General features: G+C 32.7%; 2 protein-coding genes across 3 annotated transcripts in view; one reads left to right on the top strand and one right to left on the bottom strand.

The window, feature by feature from the left end:
* LOC143223300 (arrestin domain-containing protein 2-like) overlaps window positions 1-4421 on the bottom strand; it is a 100824-nt gene extending 96403 nt beyond the window's left edge. For both annotated transcript variants that reach the window (XM_076451097.1, XM_076451096.1), the window contains exon 1: window positions 4031-4421. The gene's annotated coding sequence lies outside the window, so the exon portion shown is untranslated. The remainder of the gene's footprint in view (window positions 1-4030) is intronic.
* A 6227-nt stretch (window positions 4422-10648) lies between these two features.
* LOC143223299 (large ribosomal subunit protein eL37A-like) lies at window positions 10649-24098 on the top strand. Its single transcript, XM_076451095.1, has 4 exons — window positions 10649-10788; window positions 17238-17373; window positions 23444-23528; window positions 23969-24098. Exons 1-4 carry the CDS (start codon window positions 10786-10788, stop codon window positions 24042-24044), a joined length of 300 nt encoding a protein of 99 aa, XP_076307210.1. The 5' UTR covers window positions 10649-10785; the 3' UTR covers window positions 24045-24098.
* Window positions 24099-24166: the final 68 nt, after the last annotated feature.

Here is a 24166-nt window from a genome sequence, read left to right as displayed (position 1 = left end):
CCATTGAGAATGTTGTCCAACCCATGCATTTTAAATCCAAATGGTTGAGTAGTAAATTTGACGTATTATAATGTTAAAATTCGAGGATCGATCCCCGCATACGAGTTTAGAACAGTTCATATAGTAGAATGGTTATTTTTTGTGTAACTAGCAAACTAAATCGTGTCAACCTACGGTTCGTAGTTTCCAAAATTTAGAACGTAGTGAAGATGCAAACACTCCATATTTTCCGTTGCGGACACTTTATAAGGTGACAATGAAGTTATTTGGTTCAAAGAGCTGAAAAAAGCTGTTGTTGTGGCGGTGAGTACCGATTGCTAGCTGCCTTATCACTAGTCAGTAGTTAAAAACTGAGAACGTCTATATCTGAAACCGTTTAACCCACATTAGCATAAAGTTAAAATTTCCAATTGTATATCATAAAACAATAAATATTTTATATGTTTAAATGAATAAAAATACTTTTATAAATTCAGCATTGAATAAATTGCGCGTCCTAATGCCGTGTCATATTTAATAAATCTTTAAAGAAATGTCAACGCCGCATTGAACAGTGATTTATATGGTTTCTCGATTTCACGAGCGTGTTACACCTCCCAATTCTCTCTTATAATTAGATCCCAACAGATCGAAAATTCGAAAGCTCGTTTCGTTAACTGCTTGTTTGAAATATTTGTATATGGAAACACACTAGGCTAGAAGACTTGTACGTATAAGGAACAACAATTTACAAGAATGATGCAATATTTTATTACATACTAAGTGTTTCGACAGAGCAAACCTGAAGAAGACAAACCAATGCACAGTCGAAAGATGTAGTGTGTATGAAAATATTTCACTATGCTTTACAAATTGTCTTTTTTTTTTTAAACTTGATTCAGACTGCTGGCGTGGCTAAGCATGGCCAGGTGGTTAAGGCACTCGACTCGTAGTCTGAGGGGCGCGGGTTCGAATCCCCGTCATACCAAGCATGCTCGCCCTTTCAGCCGTGAGGACGTTATAATGTAACGGTCAATCCCACTATTCGTTGGTAAAAGAGTAGTTCAAGAGTTTGCAGTGGGTGGTGATGACTAGCTGTCTTCCCTCTAGTCTCACACTGCTAAATTAGGGACGGCTAACGCAGATAGCCCTCAAGTAGCTTTGCGCGAAAATCAAACCAGAATGTCAGCAATACTTTTATTACCTGATATTAAAATGAGCTGGATTTGAGTTGACTTTACATATCAGTTCCAAATGTATTAGTCCTCACTGTACCATTGGTTACGACGAGGAAAACGAACGTCACTTTCCTTTTTATATTAAAAGTTTAAGTTGCTATTTGAATAACTGAATTTTCCAAACTGCAGTATAAACTCTTTGATAGATTGTTTAGGCAGAATAGTCAATATTTGTAGATGTGCTAAATTTTTCGAAATTAAGAGTATGTTTAATGGTAGTAAAAACAAGTGATATCATCTACATTCCAATGTAGTAGCTCTAGTCAACTCTTAGCAGCTGCTAAATTCAAGCCGTTCCTAGTGGCTCAGTGGTAAGCTTAACATCTTTTGAAGCTAAAATTCTGGGTTGAATCCCAGAAGATACAACTTGCTGAAGGACCGAATAAAATTACCATCTGTCGACTAACTATGGTAAACTTTCTGTGAAAATCGTCTAATGGTGATAATTATAATTATTGGATATATAATTTGAAAGTTTCAGTAGTAAATATTATATACATATATTGAGGGTTCGTTTTATTCTACCGTTTATTATTAACTGATTCATCAAACTTTCTTGTAAACCATATAAATCACCTAAAATTTAATATAAGAAAATATCTATACAAATAATTACTCCACCTCTCCGGCGATTCAATGGTAAGTCTGAGGGCTCATTTATTCCCAAGAAGAGCAGAGCACAGAGAGCTCATTGTGCAGCTTTGCGCTTAACAACAAATAAACACAAATAAATAAACAAACTGGAAATTATTTAATGTTCCTCTTTAACTTCTGAGTTAAATTTTCTTCCCCCCCCCTTTGTTTTTCATTCAGAACATTTGATAGGTTTCTTCGTTACTAACATTTTCCAACGACAAGATTATAAATCCTGATTACACGCACTGCTATTCGAACATGACTTTCACGGTAACACTTTGGGAATAAATATAATGTTAGTAGTGAAAACTCAATCAGCTGAAACTGGGATAAGAGACATATAGCATGTCTGGTTTTGAATAAGAAACACGTGTTTGCAAGCATATCAAGCTGTGGAAGAGATGAAACAATAAAATAAAACGTGTTTCGATTTTACGCGAAACGTTTTCACATATTTATCATCAACAAACGAACACCTAATATTCAACCGTATATGTCTGCATATATGTGAAAACTGTTATTCATTTCTAATCTCATAACCCTCTTTATTAAGACATTGGACAAAGAGCCAAGGAAATAATATGCAGAAAAAAGGTTGTTTGTTTTTGGTTTATTTGGTGTTGTTTTTCTACGCTTTCTTAGAAACGTGATTCGTACACCGATACCAAGCCAAGATTAAGGTTCTGTATTTATCCTGCAGGTGCTCTTTCTCGTCTCTGTATACAAACCAAATATAAGTTAACTCACTGAATTTTATATGAAAAACAAGAGAATTTGGTATTTGTTTTTCATTGTCTTACTTGTTTTTATTATATTTCCATATTATCTTAAAGATAAAAAAGTGTTCCCTGTTTCGAATTTAAATTGCAATGAATCACCCAAGATTAGCTCCAACTAGATTTATATTTTTCACGGCCTTACGCTTCGAAAATCGATCTTTCTATCTTCCCATCTATCTAATAAAATGTTTTCACTCCTACCATTTGGTTTTCTTTCACTTTGTACACGTTCATTGAATGGCCCTATAAATATAACAAGTGCCCAAAAAGTCATTCTTTTATTCTGGCTACTTTTATCATATAGAAGAAATGAAAATCGTTTATTGCCTGAAATAATAACCAATAAACAGCTTTACCAAGAAACGAAACCCATCCCTTTTTCTCTATTATACATCTTCAATCATTACATATTCAACTACTTTTGTTAGGAAGTGAAATCACAAAATAGTTTCACGCCCTCAGACTAGTAACTTGGCAATTTAGCGCCCAGGACAAGCCATCATATTAGCGCCCTCCTGTCCTTTGAGAGTGCCGTGGCAAGCCATCTTGCCGTCTCTTAACTCTTGAGCCCGGGGCAGCTGCCCCGCCCTAGTTACAGTTCTGTACGCCACTAATGACGACTGAAGACAAAAATAGTTACTAATAGAAATCTATTGATTGTCCTGTCTTTAAATATAAATGTTAATGCTTGCTTTAAAAGTTTATTATTATTATTATTAACTGTAAAACTGTGTAACTGTGTTTTATTTTATTATAGTATTGTGTTATGACTGGTAGATATTATAAATAGTATGATGTACTAAATCATAAAAGTTATATACCATTTATTATGTTATATATTATAATAATTGAAGTATTGAGTAAGCACAATGAATGAAAAAAAAACAACACCAACATGATATTAAACTGAAACCATCAGTTTTCTATTTAATTATTAGTTTTAAGTGCACCCTTTTAGTATAAAGTAGGCATAAAAATATATTTACAAAAAAAACATTCTAGTGGCTCAGCAGTAGGCTTGAGAACTTGTGTGTTTTTCTTATAGCAAAGCCACAGAGGGCTATCTGCGCAGCCCACAGAGGGGAATCGAACCCCTGATTTTAGCGTTGTAAATCCGGAGACATACCGCTGTACTAGCGGGGTGCGCTTGAGAACTAAGAACGTTAAATTTCGGTATTTGATCCTTGTCATGTGCACAGTACTGTTAACCTTTCGTGCACTTTTTCATTTAAACAAATAATACAAACCATTTAAGTACACATGGAAATCACGTAACGTTAAATCAACTATTTAGCTTTATTTAGACAAGCTTCAATATTAAATTTATTGACATAAAGCGATAATATAATAAAAATTGAATATAAAAATCTAACGTCGAAAATAACAAAAATATCTTACCTTGTTTTGACTAAATATATCCACTTACTACATTGATAAAAATTTTAGACTGATGAATCTTTACTTTGGTCTCCTTAGCACACTTCGCTTTGTATTGCAATTCGTAATTCACAGACGGGTTTTCATGAAATGAGACTCATTCCGACTGGAGAAGAATGATACGTAACTAAGCTTCATCCGTTGACGTTAACCTGTGACGTTTTCAAGCAATATTTGAGTCTGTTTTTAATGCATCAAACTTGATTTACTAATAAATGAAATTTTGTTCTGATCTACCAAATCACCCATATGTGCTACAATTCACAAAGAAAACCTACATTTATCACACTAAACCCTCCGCTACGGTATCCGTTTTGTTGCTACCCTAAGAGAAAATCTTGTTTAATCCTACGTTTTCAGGTGCTTTCGCAAGAGGGCAGCTCGAACAGTTTGCAGAGGGAAGCACCATTCAAGTGGCGGAAGCAATTTCATTGAACCTTCCAAAAGCAAAAAATAAATATAGTAATTGCTTACATTCAAGTGCCCAAAAGTGTGGGATAAAATAAAATGATATTTTGAGCACTTATGATAACAGCATTCTTGAAACAAAAATATATTTTATGACGTAACTACAAACTGAAATACTTAATATAAATCGGATTATTCCGAATCAGAAAATTATGCAATATTTTGAAATCAAAAGCTCAATCTATTAATATTTTGATTTCAAATATTTCAAAATATTAATAGATTGAGCTTCAAACTGTGTGAGTACTTTACTCAACTAACAGTTAATAATTTACACTCATAAAGTAATAAGCCTTGTATTTTGCTTTTTTTAAAGCAAACCATACGCAACACCTGACTTATGAACAGCAACAAAAATCATAATATATGGAAATACACAGGTAGACGGTGAAACTATACATAAGCTGCACCGTTATAAAAATAACCGAAACAAACACAAATAAGCTCAGTTACTTGTCCAACAGTCGACTGTTCGGAAACACATACTGTTAAACATGGAAATATTTGTGTCTTAGAAAACATTTATAGTTACTTGCCAACCCAGATTAATTGGTCTTTGATATCAGTGTAGTAACGAAATTTCGTATATTTGATCTTGGTAATTTAACACAAATATTCAACATGTGCAATCTTCATCAGAACTAAAAATCCTGTCTTGAAATCCCTTCCAAATTATGGAAATTTTAGTATGAAAAACGTGAAATGCAACTTTTAGAACCTGATCACAAAATATTTCTTCCTCTTTCATAGTGTATATTTATTTATTTGGGGATAATATTTTACATTTTAATGGTTAATAAACTCTAGAAACTAGGTGTGGACTAGTGATTAGCGTGTTGGGCTGTGGATCAAAGAGTCTGGAATTTGAGACATGATACCGCTGAGTACGCTATGGTCTTTGAGTTGTGAGCATCTTATGAAAGTGGGAACTGTTCCTATTATTCGTTTCAGAGCAGGACGAAACCTTTTTGGTGGATAGCTCCTGTGCTCAATTTAGTAGTTAAAAACAAGAAACAGCTATTTCTGAGCCCTAGAGATCTCTGACTTTGTCATTTAGTTCAGGTTGCTATTCGTTCAAACATTATTTTGATGAGGCAACATGTGATATGTCTTCTATCAATGTTTTATTTGTAAAAGTATATATTTATCATACTAAATGTCAAGTTAGGACCCAAAATATTTTAATATAGTCTGCACATTAGCATTGTAAATAATTGTAAATCATAGGAGTTTCTAGCACGATTTTAAATCATATGATATCTGCTCAATGAAATGTTCACTTTAAAATCTCTTTGATTAGCAAGCAGGCATTTTTATGTGTTTCTGTGATCAAAGTTTATAGACAGAAGAATCAATGACCATTATGGTATTTCTGAAGCATGCTTCTAGGCGATAATGAAACCTTGCTATTGCAGAATTTTCAAATAAATTGATTTCCGTCCAAGTATTAGATATCTCTGCTTAATAACAGAAAATTCAAACAGGAAATTTGTAGACAGTTCTGAATTTGAAAACCCAATCCAGTTTTACGTAAAACGAGAAATAAACAGACTGGGGGTTGATCTTTATTACTAAAAAAACAATAACAACGACAAAGACAGCGTTTATGCTTGCATAGATGAGTGAATGGCTACCTATAATTGATCAGTGAATAGACCTAAGACTTAATTTATCTCAAGATAGATCTCTATGGAATTAGTCACATTGAACACCAAGTAATACCGAGAGAGAATAAGATGTTGATCATGCACGAGAGTTGTTTTCTTTGTTTCGTGATAACATCTCTACATGACTGGTCATTCTTCCATAGCATTTGTAAGCTGAAACATGAAGTTCCATCCATTCAGCCTGTAATGGATGTTTCTGTCACTGACCTTTTCAACTCAAATATACTCCCCCTAAGACAGAGAAATATAATCTGCTACAAATAATACAGACACAAAAGTAACAAATAAATTAGTTATTTTATTGGTTTTTCTGAACCACATTTTTATGCCGAAACTGCACAGAAACAGACAGATTGAAAACTACTAAGAATTTCAATATTAATAAAAGCTGGTAGAAAACGCATGATATACCTGCATATTAAATCAAGAGTCTATGTAACTATTAAATTCACATGCAAGTTCAAGCTTAGATTCCGTCAACATGGGCCTAAAATGTGGCAGTGTAAAATAAATATTTCTATCATCAAGTTGATCAACGACAGATAAAAAATTATCATTTAACAGTCGTTCCTTAACCCAGTCTATTTGATAAGTCATTATCATATCATTTAACAATCGTTCCTGAACTCGGTCTATTTGATAAATCATTATCGTTTAACAATCGTTCCTTAACCCGGTCTATTTCATAAATCATTATCATATCATTTAACAATCGTTCCTGAACCTGGTCTATTTGATAAATCATTATTATTTAATAATCGTTCCTGAACCTAGTCTATTTCATAAATCATTATCATTTACCAATCGTTCCTTAACCTGGTCTGTTTGATAAATCATTATCATATCATTTAACAGTCGTTCCTTAACCCGGTCTATTTGATAACACTGGGGAACACTCATTTTGTTGCATTTAAAAAAAGACCTTTCTATAGTCAATTTGAGTGTGTTGATTTCAAATCTGAAGTCGGTTTTTGTCTGCAAGCTACAGATTTTATGCAATTTGACATTTTTATTTATTTTTTTTAATTTTTCGTTATTATAGGAAATTATAGGAATAGCTTATCAATTTGTTTGTGTATTTTATTCAGGTAGGAATTTGCGTTTGTACACTTCATCTGGACAATCTCGTTTAATGCTCCAGCAGTAGTCAGCCATCATACTTTTGTCCCAGCGCCCTTGGTAGCGTTCTTCCATGACCTTTAGGTCTTGGTGGAATCGTTCTCCTTGTTCGTCACTCACAGCCCCCAGGTTGTCAGGGAACTTATCAAGGTGGCTGTTCAAAAAATGAAGCTTGATGCTCATGTTGCACCCGAGATCACGAAAAGCGAGGAGCATTCTGTTCACAAGTTCACTGTAGTTCTCCGCCTTATTGTTTCCAAGGAAGTTCTGAACGACTGCCACAAAGGATAACCATGCTGCCTTTTCTAAAGCGGTCATCTTAGCAACAAACTGATCATCACGAATTAGGGTTCGAATCTGTGGGCCATCAAACACTCCTGCTTTGATCTTCTCAAATGATAACCCTGGTAAAGCTGTGATGATGTGTTGGAAACATTCACCTTTGGTTTCCAGTGCCTTGACAAATTGCTTCATCAAACCTAATTTGATGTGAAGAGGAGGAAAGATGATCTTATCTCTGCTTACAATTGGGTCTTGTATGATATTTGGCATGCCTGCTTCAAGGGTGTCACGAATAGGCCAGTCCTTCTGGACCCAATGTCTGTCTCGTGCTCGCCTGTCCCACATACAGAGGAAACATGGAAACTTGGTGAAACCTTTCTGTTGTCCAAGAAGAAAGTTGACCATCTTTAAGTCTACACAAATGATCCAATTGTGCTCATGATATTTTAATAAGTCCATGACCATTCTCATATCATCATAGTCTTCCCGCAAATGCACTGAGTGACCGACAGGTACTGCTCCATAAACATTCCCATTATGTAAAAGAACACACTTTAGACTGCGTTTTGAACTGTCTAAAAAGAGTCTCCATTCAGCAGGACTATAGTAAGGTACACCCAGTTCTTTGAGAAGCCCTTGGATGTCATGGCAGTAAACAAACTGTCTGTCTTCTGAAAAGAAGGTCACAAAAAGCTGGTCACGCTTTCTGAAATATGATACTTTAACAGAGTGATCAACAAGATTTCTGCCTTGTAATCTTGATGCCAAAAGCTCTGCTGCTTTCTTTGAAAGACCTAAATCCCGCACTAAATCATTCAGTTCAGCCTGGGGAAGAGGCTTGGGGACGGGGAAAGGTTCAGTGTCTGAAGAACAGTTCTCCGATTGTGTACACTTTTCTGACAATTCACTGTCACAACTGTCTTGTTCGCTTGTATCATGTCCAATGTCTTTATCGTCCAATGAAGGCAAGCCTTTGAAAACTGGAACAGGAACTTCTTCAGAGTCCGGAGCAGGCCGAATAGCTGAGGGAATGTTCGAATACGTAATCTTATGTCGGTTTTTTTTCCCAACACCCGTTGTGTTTACCATGCAGAAATAACAGTCAGTTACATGGTTGGTGGGTTCGCGCCAAATCATTGGAACACCAAAAGGCAGACCATTGCGTTTTCCTTTGGTCCAGTCTCGAAGCATTTCCTCACAATTGTGGCACACAACATGAGGAGCCCATTGCTTGTCTTGATCACCAAGATGAACTTCAAAATATGCCTTGTAGGCACGCTTGACGAACGAGGATATGTTACGTCTCTGACGATTGAGTGTGTAGCATCCACATATGTAGCAGAAGGCATCAGGCTTGTTTCTGCAATGATATCTATTTTTGGAAGCCATGTTTGATCTGAAACAAAAGAAGAATGATCAAAATATTAGAAGCTATCTATATATATGGACGTGAAAATGCTTATACATGGTTTACGCAAGTTCACATTTGTACAATTTCATTAACCTCAAATTGCATACAAACTAGAGCTTGTAGAGAAAAATTAATTTCAGATTTGAAATCAGCGCCTAAAACTCCTTCAGAATCAGTTAAAATATCCAATGCAACTAAAAGTTACTGAAAAAGTGTTCCCCAGTGTAAGTCATTATCATATCATTTAACAATCGTTCCTGAACTCGGTCTATTTGATAAATCATTATCGCTTAACAATCGTTCCTTAACCTGGTCTATTTGATAAATCATTATCACTTAATAATCGTTCCTTAACCTGGTCTATTTGATAAATCATTATCATTTACCAATCGTTCCTTAACCTGGTCTATTTGATATTTTGTACAGTTTGTTATTAACGTTATGTTGCGCAAATAGTAGTCTATAAGTTATCACAGCTTACCTGATATGCTAAGCTTAGGATTTCCTATCAAAATAATTTTATTAAGACAAGATGGTTTGTTCTTCCATCCGTCCATAAAATCTTTAAACTTTCGTGCCATCTACGAACTAGCCTAAATGGTACTCAACATGTTATGCCACTGAAAGTGTTACATACCAGTCCTGAAAAATATGATTATATTTCTTAAACGTAAAGCCTATGCAATTGCGTGGTAAACTATAATATTCACAATAACTACTTGTTTACAGTTACTTTAGTTTTAAAAATGAAATTTTATTACTACTTCAGATATGTTTTCACTATATTTTAGTCAAACTATGCCAGCAAAGATCTAGCTAGTTCTTATCGTTTACGAATTTCATGTTTACCCACAATAAACTGAATTTGAATATAGTTTTTCACTCAGAAGTTTTCATAACACCAAAATCATCACCAACTTTCGGATGCATGTGGTGATAAACATCTCAGTGATGATGAAGTATTCTGAATTTCAAATGAATTTATTATAATTTATTTTGCGTAACATTCAATAGATAGCATTAACAGTTTTGTCACTTATAATTTTATAATTTTTATAATTTTGTCAATTATCAGTTGTATTGAAAATACCTTATATGATATGAACAGTCTCTTCGGTCTTCTATTTATAAATCATTTATCTAATGTTGTATTACCCCTCATTGACACAATGTTATGTCTTCAGAATTATAGCATTAGATACCAGGTTTCGACACTCGTGGCGGGCAGAGCACAGATAACCTATTGTGTAGCTTTGTCCTTAACTCAAAACAAACAAACAAACTAATTGTATTTACGTTGCCAATACTCAATTACTTTGAGCACTCACACCTACCCACCCACACAACCCTCGGCACCATTGAACCATATGTAAATGCACGTGGATAAGTAATAATATCTAGATGCACACCCTAAGTTAACGGTGAGAGATATGTTTTAGATGTCTTTGATATTGTAATCAACTTAACAACTCAATTAAAATTCTTTAGCATATCAATTTTTTTAAAAGTCTTCATAATCCATGAAATTACTGCACGTATCGCAGAATGAAATACTTTATGGTATAAAGGTAAAAGGCGTTGCAAAAAGAAAATATACACACTTTTGCCAACTGCGCTGTTATTTTGAAAGATGTTTACGCGATTAGCCGTAATATAAATAATTTCTAAAAGTAAATTACTCTTCAGCGACCCCTTCTGAAAAAAGGTCTTCATTAAATAGGCGATGGAGAATATTTGGTCTCTATGATATCTGGTTTGCGGAAGAAAGCATGGTGAGACGATGTAGAAACATAATCTCTCTTAATCTTTAGTGTTAATAGCAGTATTAATATTTTTTTCATAGGACTTTATTGTAAACAAGTTAAATTTGATTTTTTATACTTTATTACTTTTGTAGAATTTATTTTTTGAAAGTTATTACAATGTTTTTACACGAGTGTCAGACTAATATTAAACTATGGAAATAGGTAGGATATGATGCCGATAGAAAATTGACCAGTAATGATATATATATATAAACACCTTGTAGTTTCTTACGAGGGATTTCCTCCAAACAAAATGAGGGCAGGAGGATATTACTATTATGTTAAAATTTTCAAATTAATTAATTTAGTTGTCTTAACAATGCTTCAAAAGGAAATGATACCGAGTATAATAGACAAATGTGCATGTACAACAGTTTTAATATCTAAATTATTGCAACCCAGAAGTACTTATTTTATAAATAGACAAGAGTGATGTGGTAAAAGTCAACTACTAAAAAACAGAATGTTAATGCACTACAAGAAGCATTTGCAAACTAGCCAGTGACAAAAGTGAAATACAGAAATGGACATGTAGACACCAATAGACAGTTGCCACTAAGGTGATATACTTCGCAGTTACTTGTACAGTGATTGTAATCTAATATCTCATCTGTACTAGAACCATATACCAGCATTGCTCATATTGGGAATTGCACCCATTAGTAGAAGTAAGATTATCAGCACTAAAAACATACAAATTGGATTGTATTTCATTGAGTAATAGTTTCTTGACAGGTTTATGACACTGTATTTCCCAAATGCATACTTTATGAAAAACAGCAGGTAGTTCTAAGTATCTTAAATTTGTACCACACTTGTATTTTTCCAGAAAAGTTGCACGTTGTCTTGCTGGAGCTGATAAGTTATGAGTAAAGAAGCTGTCACGTCTTGATCAGATTCATGTTCGGTACATGATGAATACTGGTTACAGAATGATAGTTTTAGTTTGTGAGCCATTTTTCCAAAAAGGATGGAGATCTTCAGTTGTGGTAGATTTTAAATGTCTTAAATGTTTGTGATGTTCATCTCAGGAATAAGACTGGAAAAAAATGAGGTTTGGAGAATACCTTTGGTGCAAGTCTAGATGGTTTGTAAGGAGGATTACCACATTTCTAAATTCAGGAAGAATAATGTCTTTATTGATACCAATGATCCATGAACTCCTCTTAAGAGCACTTTGACTACAAGGAAGTTTTTTTGGTATTTGTGCTCATATTTCAATGAGTCTAATTTGAAGAAGGCTGTGTCAAAGGGCATCAGTTTCTTCTTATTTTGCAGCAGAATGTATCTGAAATGGTTTTCTTTAAAGATTCAAGTGGCAAATTATGTTGAAAAATAAGATATTCAATGCTGTCAGCTTCATTCTATGCTAATCCTGGTCATTGTTTACCAACTTGCCATTACTGCTTAATGTTTTTGCACTTCAAAATTGCAGCTTCACTGTTATTGTTCATTTCCTTTCTTGTGGCTCATACTAATTAAAATTTCAAATTCGGTATTGACATGAGTCTATCCAGGAATGATAAGGAGTAGTACGACAAATGAGTAACTAGTTAAGATCTAGCCCCAGAAAGAGAAATCCAATATAGTTGTACATTTAAGTTATTCCTTGGTCAAGCCCACCATCAGAGTAGAGAACAAGTCAATCTGACTGTAAATTTTTGCTTGACAAAATAAGCTTCTAGATATCAGCACTGTGGCATTGAGTAGAAAATGACTCAAAGACAGCATCTTTTAAACCAACTAGTACCTGTTACTGAGTGCCAGGATCTTTCAGTGGACATGAAAAACAGATGGAAGGAACCAATATGAATGAGTAAAGTCATGATCTGCAACTTCATATGAATCATCTTGTCCAACAATCACCTCCTGTGATCAGTTGTCACATGAAAACCCAGCCTCACCTATTTTAACATATTGTGGATAGGTCACGAGTTTACTCGTGTTTCATGCAGAATGTCTATATATGCCATTTATTAAAACACTGAATGTGAAAGGAGTCAGAATATTTTATTTTATTCATAACTCAACTATATTTTTCATTATTTATTTGAAAATTGCAGTGCATGTACATGAAGATATCTAGTAAATTTTTAAAGTGGGGTATCTTATAAAATCTTTTCTTATGTGTAGAGAAGAAAAATAAATTTTTATATGTCATATTTCATTTGTCCCATGGGCAGTACAAAACCTGCAGGCTCTGAGGGAAAATTTCATTTTTCTTGTAGATGAAATGAACATGGGAATATGTTGCTTCATGTCACTAGTCTTCCTGGGAGACCCTCACCTGGTCTTTCCATGTACCTTCAGGTGATGGACTGGGTTCATTCCTTTCTAGTTTTAGTTAACCTTCTTCCTCTTTGTTAGTAATCTATTTCCTTGTCACAGATAGAAGGAACTGCTTAATTGTGTTTTATTCTGTTGATTTGGGGTTTTGTAGGTTATATATGAATTGAAAAGGCCATAGGTTATTAAAGTTATGTCTGTCTCAGTGTTTTTCTGAGAATGGTGTAATATGAGAGGAACTTGCTTGTACAGTCAACCTCTTTCATCTGGGCATTGTATAGGAGAACACACGGGTGTTTTTATTTTCAAGTTGATTAACTTTTGTTTTCATGTGGTAGAGACAAATGAGTAATGGATGGTTGAAACCATTCTCACTTTTTTTTACATGGCAGTGAGAACATTACCTCTTCTGTTGAACTGTTTGCATCTTTTTTCATTATTGAAACTTCAGGGTTGGCAGCAACCTTCTGTTTGTATTCAGCAGACTCTTGTTTTATGTTCTATGAACATGTTTGCAATAGACGAACTGCTGTAATAATTGTTCTGGTATACATGGTATCACAATCCAAGATTGAGAGCAAGAATCGAAAGAATAGTTCCTCCAGTTTTTCCCCTCTCCACTATAAATATCCATTTTGCAAATATAACCTTTGTCACGCTTGCACACCATTCTCATCAGCAGGCCACATTTAATAATTTATGCAAGGCTATATGTCATGAATCTTAGACATCCTGAATTGATTGAGGAAATAATCCAAAACTGCTTAAATTTTAGAGAGCCTGCCTGAAGACTCATCCAGTTTTTGATTATTATTGGAATGCCAGAATGTCTCAATTTGTTCAAATTTGTTTCAGCTCATTGAAAATACTGGGCTAATCAAAAAGAGTTTTTATTGACCAATAATCCCTCCAGTTATATTTCCTTGCCTGTCCCAGTAGGTGAATAAGGGCCTAGTAATTTACTTGTGTCTTTAGATATAATCAGACTATTGAAGTCCTTTAGATGACATTTTGTTTTTTTTGCACTTTGATTATGGTAGGTACCTATTTCTTGACATACCGTTTTCAAGCAAGTCATAACCAAACATTAAACTTGTCATGGCTGTAATACTTTTGAGTTTGGATGAAGTGATAATGTCCTCTGGATTTCCTTCATACATTTTAACGTTCAGTGGAATATCTATTTCTGACCACTTATTATCATCACAATGGGAAATCACTAACATAGTCATCATCACTTTCTGATTCAGAATAAGTTGACAGTACAAGTTTGTATATTTGTATATCTAACAACAACACTAGCTTGAGTCATTGTTAGAATGATGCACATCAGACTTTTTACTGTCACTTGGAAGATCTGACAAATCATCAAGTATGTCACTGCTAATCTTCACTCAACTAGTTATGTTTTCTGTGAGAAACCACATCAAAATATATGACTGGTAAACAAAAATCAGAGAAATGGAACTCGTTTGACTGCTTTGATGCTCTGCACAAAACAAGTAAATTTGTGACCTGTCTGCAGTGTATTAATGTGGTGCTTATCAATTAACATAAATGCTATCTTATGTAAGACAACTGCAAGTTCCTGCTCATATATAAGCACAGTAGCTGGTTAATCAGTATCCGTGTGTGTCTTTTGGAACCGTTTGCCTGCATCATAAAACAAACATCCAGTCTCCCTGTGTAGTGGATCTTCAATTGGACATGGATGATTCTGGAGCAGTACTTCATTCTTAAGAGACCTTTGAGTAGTAAGTGCTTGTATAGATCTTTTTCCTGTAGCATAAATTCAAGTTGAATAAAGCAAAATTGTGTAGTAAAACACTGAAGCAAATGAGAAATGGAGATGTACTCTTTTATGTGCCGATTAGACGTGAATGATTAGTGCTTTTATTTCTTTGATACCAGCTAATTTGATTACTTTGACCGACAGTTAAAGCTTCCACACTCCTCTTAAATTTTTCCATGGATTTTGCTCCCAATAGACACCCTGCAGATGTTTAAACAAAAATCCCTATAAATACGAAGTATAATGGAAGATGCACTTTCTCTGGAACAGTTTAAGCTCAGATAATTCTAGTTGATTATAGACAGTGAAAGAGGGAGGAACTGGAGAGTTCTTGACTCAAACATCATATTTTCCATCAGTGAATCAAAGACTATCTGTAGCTGCTTTAATAAAGGCTTTCTCAATGCTGGTGAATTCACTGCTGCACCATTTGAGACTTTTACATACAATAATGAAGCTCTTCTGTAATTCCTACTTTTTAATTTTTGGTTCAGCAATCATTACTTTCACTTTAGTAATTATCAAATTATAACAAGCATATTCAAAAGCTGTCCTTAATCATCGAACCTGTAATATACATACATAAGATTTTCATGGTTTATTATAAGTTAGATAGCTATTTATGATTGATTGATTGGATGGATCAACAGATTGCTTGCAATTAAATTTGGTCATTTAAACTTCTATTCCAACATTGATTTACTTGGAAAAAACAAATTCTACATAAAAACTTGTAAAGCTTGAAACTTCTGTTTCAGTTTTATTTTGTATTTTATAATTGGAGCATTCAGGTAGTAATATTTTATACCAAGGACCAGAAAATGTATTTTTTTGATTAGGCTTAAGATAAGATGGAGTTTGTAGGTAAAGATTTTGTGTTAAATTCAATTTCAAATCTAAACCAAACCATGTGTTCTCATTTTGGGATGTGTTGCATTTTCCATGGAGTTATTGCACCATAATTTGTATCTTCACTGGGGTTTATATATAAAATAGTAGCACAATGTTAATTTTCTCTACATCTATTAAGTTTGAAGTGATATCAAGTGTTTTTTATTACCAGTCAGGTTATTGTTTGTTACTTGAAGGCCAAATTTATTTCATCAACACAATGTATGCTGACAGTATTAATGTGGAAATCCACATTCTATATCAGATTTTGTAATAGGCACATAATAAAAAAAAAAAATCAAGTTACTAACCCAAATTAACCATTTCGTATATTCTGACAATCTCTGATTGCTACATTAACTGATCAGTTGTAATAAAATAGAAGGTGCTGAAATACTTATCAGATTGTTATCTTCTATTGTTTCTTATCTTCACAATTTCATTTGACAACGGGATTGAGTTATAAATGTTTTCTAGAGTTTTATATATTTTTGTTGACATATTTTTCAACTTTATAAATATATTTTTTCTATAGGAAAAATTGATAAAATCTTTTGACTTGCATTATTTTTATCTTTACCTATATGACTTGCTAATGAAACAAATGTCATGGTAAGTGGGTTTGCTTACATAAAATAAGAAGAAACATTATAAATGCATATTTTGTTCCACAAGAATAGGCCTACATATGTATATGCAAAGTTACTTTTGCAGAAAAAATAATGTTCTTCAACTTTTACAATGCTTTATTTGCCCAGTGTTAATGTAAGGCATAACATTAAAATTAGAAAGTGCATGTAATAACTGTGTAGTTAGAGAATTCACATTAACGTCACTTCTCAAACTGTGCTAAAATGTGAAATACTTTTAATGTTATCTGTTTAGATTATTTTAAAAAAACTGAGTTTGTTTTCCACATTTGTAATATATTTCTAAATGTTAGATTAATATATTAAGATATAGTAAAGCATTTTTGTTTTCCTTGTACGTTTTTTATACTTTGAGTAATGTAAATTATAATTATGTTTACTGATTTCAAACTTAGTACTCAAGTTTTACAAGTAGTGGTTTTAACTGACAAGAAACATTTTACCTGGTAAAAGTTTTTCTTTTCATTATTGTTTGCATGATTTATTTATTCATGAGTAAACAATCTGTGAAACAAGCACAAGTAATGTGACAGTGTTTGTAGACATTCTTCTGTAAAGTGGAAGTTAAAGAAATAGCTAAGTGTAATATTTTATGGTATATAAAGAAAGGGTAGTTTAAGTAGTGGAACTTCCTTCATGTATCAGATCAGCAGAATTCATTTGTGTGCTAGGTTTGTTGTAATTAGTCCAAAGTGACTGTCTACTAGTCCAATGGAATAGTGTACTACAATAAAAAAACGTAAACAGGTTAAGTTTAAAAATATGAAAATTGTAATTTTTTTCTTATTTTTAAATAGACGAAAGGAACTTCAAGTTTTGGTAAACGGCACAACAAGACCCATACGCTGTGCCGTCGCTGTGGGAGAAGTAGTTATCACATACAAAAGTCCAGGTGTGCTCAGTGTGGCTATCCTGATAAGAAAAAGAGACATTGTAAGTACCTAATCAATTGGTAATTAATTTGTTTCCTGGAGTACTAGCTGTTGCTGAATTTTTAAAAGTGTAGTAATATATGTTTAAGAAATATTAGAAATTCATAGTAATCAGATGATATTTGTAAATGTGTAAGTACAAAGTGAGAAAGAAAGTCTATTTTAATACTGGTCTAATTCTTGAGTTTCCACTTTCATCACATATGGGCTTTACAACTTGTGCTTGCAATTGTTTTATTCCTGCATCATTTAAAATTATGTTACAACAATAATTCAGTATTCACAACACTAAAATCTATGTAGTTATGTTACTCATTACACAAGAGTAGCTTTTTTTCTATGTATTTGTGTAATGAATTTTTCTTACTGTATAATACTTGAATAACTACCCATTAACTTTTATCAGAACATTATATATGAACAATGGTTATTTTTTTAGCTTAAAATTAAAGTGGACTTTCTGATATGAAGCTGTACTCTTAAGGTACTAAAACTGATACAGTAAAACCTGTCTAAGTTGGAAACTGCATAGAGCAGAAACCTGTACAAGCCAGAAATATCAAAATTTTGCAACATTATCTTAAGATTTCTCTTATAAAGGGCCCTCTATATGGCAGAACCTGCATAATGCAGATAAAAAACTATCTTCCACCTACCTCATCTATCAACAAGTAGGATTACAACATGAGTAAGGTGTAAAAAATGTTTGATTACATATTAATTTCTTTAAATATTAATAAATTCTCAGACGTTTTGTTGCAGTAAGTATTGGTTAAATATATTCTGTTTTTTTTTTTTTTGCAGTTAAATTGGATTCATGATTGGTAGAATATATTTGTCTTTTAAGTGCAAAATTCTACTCTTTAAATAATTCTCAGGAAGAAATAAATTCTTATTTTCCCTAATTTTAAAATTTAGGGAACATTTACTTAATACCCCTGATTTTTAAAAAAAACCTTTTTTTTTTTAAGAGTTGTTTGTTATTATAGTGAAATCCAAATTCTGATTGAGAAGATTGATGCAGATGATTCTGTGAATGTGGAAAGTCTGGTGAATGTTGACAAGAATGTTTTAACAGAAATGAATGAAAATGATTTAAAATTTATAATAGAATTGTAAGATGGAAACAGTGTGAGAAATTCAGAAGATGAACAAAGTAGAAAAAATAGTGAGGAAACAGAAATTTCTACTCCATCACAAGTGTTAATTTGTATTAACACTATCAAATTGTATGCAAAAATGAAGGGGGAAAATGAACTTCATGAAAAGGCCATAGAATTGGTGTTCTCTTTTAACTGCATGAGAAAGCCCATTAAAAAAATGAAAGAGTTGAAGTTGGACACTTTCTTCAAATAAATTTGATTAAGATTTTGTGTACTTGTGTGTATTTTGATTTTTTTTGTTCTTATTCTAATAAATATAGCATAAACAGTATAATAACTTTATTCACCAAATGTCTTACTTCCCTTGAGTCAAGCAGATATAATGTTCCATTCAAAAAATTATATGTAATTAAGGAAATGCATGTTCACTGTCTAAGCTGAAAATTTTAGTTGGTCTTGCATGATTCTGCCTTAGACAGGTTTTACTGTATGAACTTGCAAAAACTCTTCCAAGATTTGTTTTTTAGTCTTCATTGAATATGTTGTGTGTCTGTTGGAGTTAAATTACAGAACTTTTCTGCATCTGTATTTTTTTTAGAGGAAAGTTTCCTTAGTTCTTTGCTCATTACAGAGCACATACACATTGCCCATTTAATCAGTTTAAGCAAATGTGGCAGTTAAAAAAAATATTGAGGCACAAATTAATTTGTTACACTTGATGAGAAGATGTATAACAAAAGATTATTATGAAATGAAATAACTGGTAGTTAGTTACATGGTTTAAATGTTTCTTTAAGTGAATAACCTTAGATTCAGTAAAGTAACTTAACATACTTTAATCAAGTATATGAGAAAAGTTGTGGAATGAATTTCACCTTTCTTGAAAGAGTATACCTTTGTATCTTGTACTCAGCAAATTTGCTGAAATTAGCAAGAGTTTTTGAATGTTGACATTAACAAGTGATTAAATAACAATTCTAACAACTAAGTGATGACCAAGTTTATGAATAATCCTTAGCTTACAGGGGTCATTTTGTCTACTCATCACCCAGACATTATTTAACTTGGGTTGCAACAGTGTGTACCATTGGCAGATTACATGATATATCCTACCTGTATACAACACGATCCAATCAAAATGTGCCAAGCAATGGAAATTATACCATAATTAGACAGTGGTAAATTCATGTGTATATTTAAGTGATATTTAATCCTACGGTAGGTAGTTTGAAAGCACTTCAGTTGTCACTGTGTCTGGAGACTGCATGGAAAACTTAAATCACAGCTTAGTACATACTGCCTCATTTTCAAACTTATGGGCAAAAAGATATGCCAAAATAAGTACTTTAATTGTCTACATATATATATATATACACTGTTCCTACAATGTCAAAAGGTAACTTGTTTGTTACATATGGCAAGGAAATGCATATATATATATGTAGACAATTAAAGTACTTATTTTGGCATATTTTTTGGCCATAAGTTTGAAAATCGTAAATGAAATTTTTCTCCTTTTTTAAGGACTGTTTTCTGTTGATAAACATGCACTAAGAGTTGTACTTGAAAATATCTGCAAGAATCCCTATAAAACCATAGGAAGTAAGAGGGTTAAGAAATAATTGGTTTTGACCCGTAGCTAAGACATGTTTTCCAGTTATAGTGAATGGGTTAAATATACGTCTTATATTTAAAATAAATAGTGCAAACTATATGACAAACATTTTACAACATGTCATATTCATAACTCTTAGACAAATAAGTTTATATAATTCATGGTTGGAGTTAGTAACTTTAAAGTATATTGTTATAGCTATTAATTACAAACTGTGTACTTGAAATTATAAAAGAAACAACTACTATGAAATAGTGTTGAAATTATTATTTTGCTGAAAGTGTGAAACTATTAATATTATTTTTAAAATATTGGTGTATCAATGTTAGTTTGTTGGTTTAAGTCCAAAGAAAGTTGTAAGTTTTCTGCATTTGATTAAATAATGTTTTGTTGTTGCCTGGTTTATCTGTTTCTTTAGCATTTCTATGATGTGTTATATCATTTAAGTCACTAAAGTAAGAATTTTACTACTCTTGTATTTTGTGTTCTTGAAGCAGTATTTTGAAATTGGACAGCTTTACAATGATCTTATGTCCTGATTTTTCTGTAGTCACAATTGATAATTTTATTGCTGTGGTTGTGATAAATGTATGTTTGTAACTCTCCTTTTACAATGTACTAAAACAATCTACTTTCATGTTTGATTTGATTACTTGGTTGGTTACATCACTCAGCATAATATGCTGTGGTGTTGCTGTTTAATTTCATAATAATTGATAGTTTTTACTGTATGGTGGTCCTTCAATAACAGCCACTTACTTAGTGTCCCATGAGTGTTGTGCCATACCAGCAAAGTGTGAACTTCCTTGGTTGCAATAGTTGTGGAAAGTTTTTAAATTCAGCACTTTGAAATGGTGATTCTGGTTTGTTTGATACACTTGTGTCCTGGTAGGAGATATGTTTCCTGACAACTTGTGTTAGTTGCTTATTTTGTATAAATATTCTTTCATTGTTTTGCCTTTATAAGTCATAAGTGATCTCCATGCCATGCTTATCAGTGACTACTGTGAAGAACTTCTAATAATTATCTGAGGTTACAGTTGTGGTGTTTCTGATGTTTGCATTGGTCCATATGTGTCAGTGTCAAACTTTGACTTTTTTGACATTTCTTTCCCATATATCATTATATCATAATTGATGTCCTTCTAAATACTTGGCTAATGGTTTCATGGAATATCTCTTGCAGCAGCAATTTATGGAACTTAGATGCTTGTGTGCACATAAACCAACATTATGAGAATTTTGTGATTGAGAGTTTGAAATTAACACGAGCAAATTACTGGTTGGTATTGCCTTTTTTGCTAGTAAAACTTTTAACAGACACTTAAAAAACATTACTGTTACACATATCAGAAGGATATTTTTATGTTCTTATCAAGTATCAACATCAATACTCCCATGATATATACATTCAATTATTTGTATTGCAAGACTGTGCACATTACCATAGTCGCAACTAGTTTTTTATGCCATGCTGATTTTGCAATTTCCAATTGATCTGCTTTGCATACCTAGGCTTAAGTGTCAAGAAATGAGAGTAGTGAGACTACAGCTTCAACTTATTTGATTGGTTACCAAAGCATGGCCAACTGGCTAGATTTGCATTATTTGGCTTTTGCTGTGTGGTGTTGGAGATTTAATTAGAAATACTGTGCTCTAGTGTTTGGACATTGGAGGTAATAATAAATAGACTGCAGATTTTTTCTTTTTCAGCACAACTCTTTGTTCATGATTAGCATGATGTTTGACCTATTGCCTTTTAATATAATTTACTGGATAACTTCTAATAAAAAAAAAAAAGTGTTTTTGAATAATGTTGATACCCATATCAGCTGTTTTATTATTATTGATAAGAATTCTCAAGTCATTGCACTGTTAGAAACTTCTATATTTTCAGGTGATTAAGGTTATTCTATTTTGGCACTAGAACAGTTGGAGAAACCTATGGTATTGCACCAGAAACATTTGCAATAATGTTAATTTTCTTGTGTTCATTACTTTGTTTTCTGCTTTTGTGTCTCAAGAAAAAGGAATTATTCTGTGTAGTTATGCAACAGGGAATCACATTTGTTTTAATATGTACTTTGACATGAGTACATTTCATTTTGCCAGTGCTATTGAAAGATGTAGAATTTTTCCAATTTAAAAAGCTGGTGTGTTATTTGCTGTTTGATAGCAAAGCAAAAATTTGTCTTTTCTTAAAGTTTCACTTATTTTTTTTTAATCTTTAAAATGGTTACACTTGTTCCATAATTTTTATGTTATAGAGTACAGTTTGAAATTTTTGTAAGGTCACTCTATGGTCTATTTCCTATGCCCTCAAAATCTGAGACTGTGTTCTTCAGGTACATAACAGTAACTTTTCAACATCTACATTCTTTATATAATTGTTGGTTTTATTTCGAATAAAATCATTGTGCTTATGGCAGTTATGGTATGTTGTTACATGTTTGAAGCAGCAAAAGTCCTCCATATTGGGAAAATGAACCTCATTAGCCACAGTGTTTATATATTACTTTATCTTCTAGTCTTTCCTTCACATTAGACTTGCATATACCTGTAGTTTCATGGTTTGCAGAGCTCTATGCTTTCAACACTTGTATAGTTTAATAATTCTTTTAGAGTATGATACCCAACTCTTGGTGGTGGTGTGTTTTGTATTACTTGTGACCATTCCTTTATGTGGGATCACTAAATTCAGAAGTAATTGCTGGATTTTGAAATCTAATATGATGTGTAGAGTTTCTCTGTATTAGATGATAATGCCTAAAGAAATCTTTCTTACTCAAGGTTGTTGCCTTTACTGAATTAGAGATATGATTTGACCTTATTACCAATTTTGAGAATTGAGTTTTTAGTATCTTTAAGTTTTCTTTCTTGCTCATCATGCATCACTGTTGAAGCTTTAATAAGATCCCTCCTTCATTGCCAGTTGTACTGTTTCTTTAAGCAGGTATAACACAACTCAAATACTCTTAGAATAACCTCTGAATATGTTTTTATTTCTCACTAGTGTTTTACAAAGATATATTCCTCTCTCATTTTTTACATGACCACTCCCATATAAATATACCAGTCAAATGCTAAATAACGTTTATTATAAGAAGCTTTTATTTTTAATTAATGTGAAAAAGTGACTTGGCTTTGTCTATAAGAAAACAGGAAATTTAATAGTTAATATTTTTCATTGAATGTTATTTTAAAACTTAATAAAATACCGAAGAGTCTGTATCTGACCAAAGAATTAGTTTAGTTGTGTAGTGTTAATGGGTAGAAATCTTATTTAGTAAATAAAAGTATAGCTGCTGTGGAAAGCACTGACCTATGTAACTTGTGTAAATGGAATTTTGTAGATAACTGGAGCATTAAAGGAAAGAGAAGGAACACAACTGGAACTGGAAGGCTGCGTCATCTCAAAAAAGTCTGGCAGAGGTTTAGGTAGGATTACTTACAGTATTGTCAGTTGTGATTTTAATATATATTGCAAGTTGATGCATGCTAAACTTAGACAATTCTAACATAAGTAAATCAAACTCTAGCTTTCTGAAAAATGAAATTTCTGGCTTGCTGTCATGCCCAGTTATAAACCCTTAATATCCAATACTTAGAGGAATGAAATCATGAAACAAGAAGTCCTTGGTCATTGTACAGTTGAAAAATTGAATAAAAATGACGTTAAAATTCAACTACTCAGTTGTCTGTCAGTTTAGCCTTACATAAATATTTATACAACCATGAACTAAAGTGAGGAGATAAAAAAACAGCTTATAAATATTTTGTTTGTGTTACATTAATTTGACTGTTCTATATTTCGAGAATTTAATGGTTCTAAGTATATGTAAATATCAATACAGTTAATTTGAAGTATTTAATTTCAGGAATGGGTTCAAAGAAGGAATAAAACCCAAAACAGTGAAACATGCAGCTTCTGCACCATCATCGACTTCAGCCTAAAATGAATTACATGTACAGTTTGCTGTTTGTCAAATAAACCAGAATTTCCTTAAACCTTGTAGTAGACTATATATTTGGTACATTGACAGTTAATACATACTACAACAGTAGCTGTTGGAACA

Source organism: Tachypleus tridentatus, chromosome 8 (genome assembly GCF_004210375.1).
Source record: "Tachypleus tridentatus isolate NWPU-2018 chromosome 8, ASM421037v1, whole genome shotgun sequence".
Classification (NCBI taxonomy): domain Eukaryota; kingdom Metazoa; phylum Arthropoda; class Merostomata; order Xiphosura; family Limulidae; genus Tachypleus; species Tachypleus tridentatus.
Note: the sequence above shows the minus strand (reverse complement) of the source record. Positions and strands in the feature narration are given on the sequence as shown.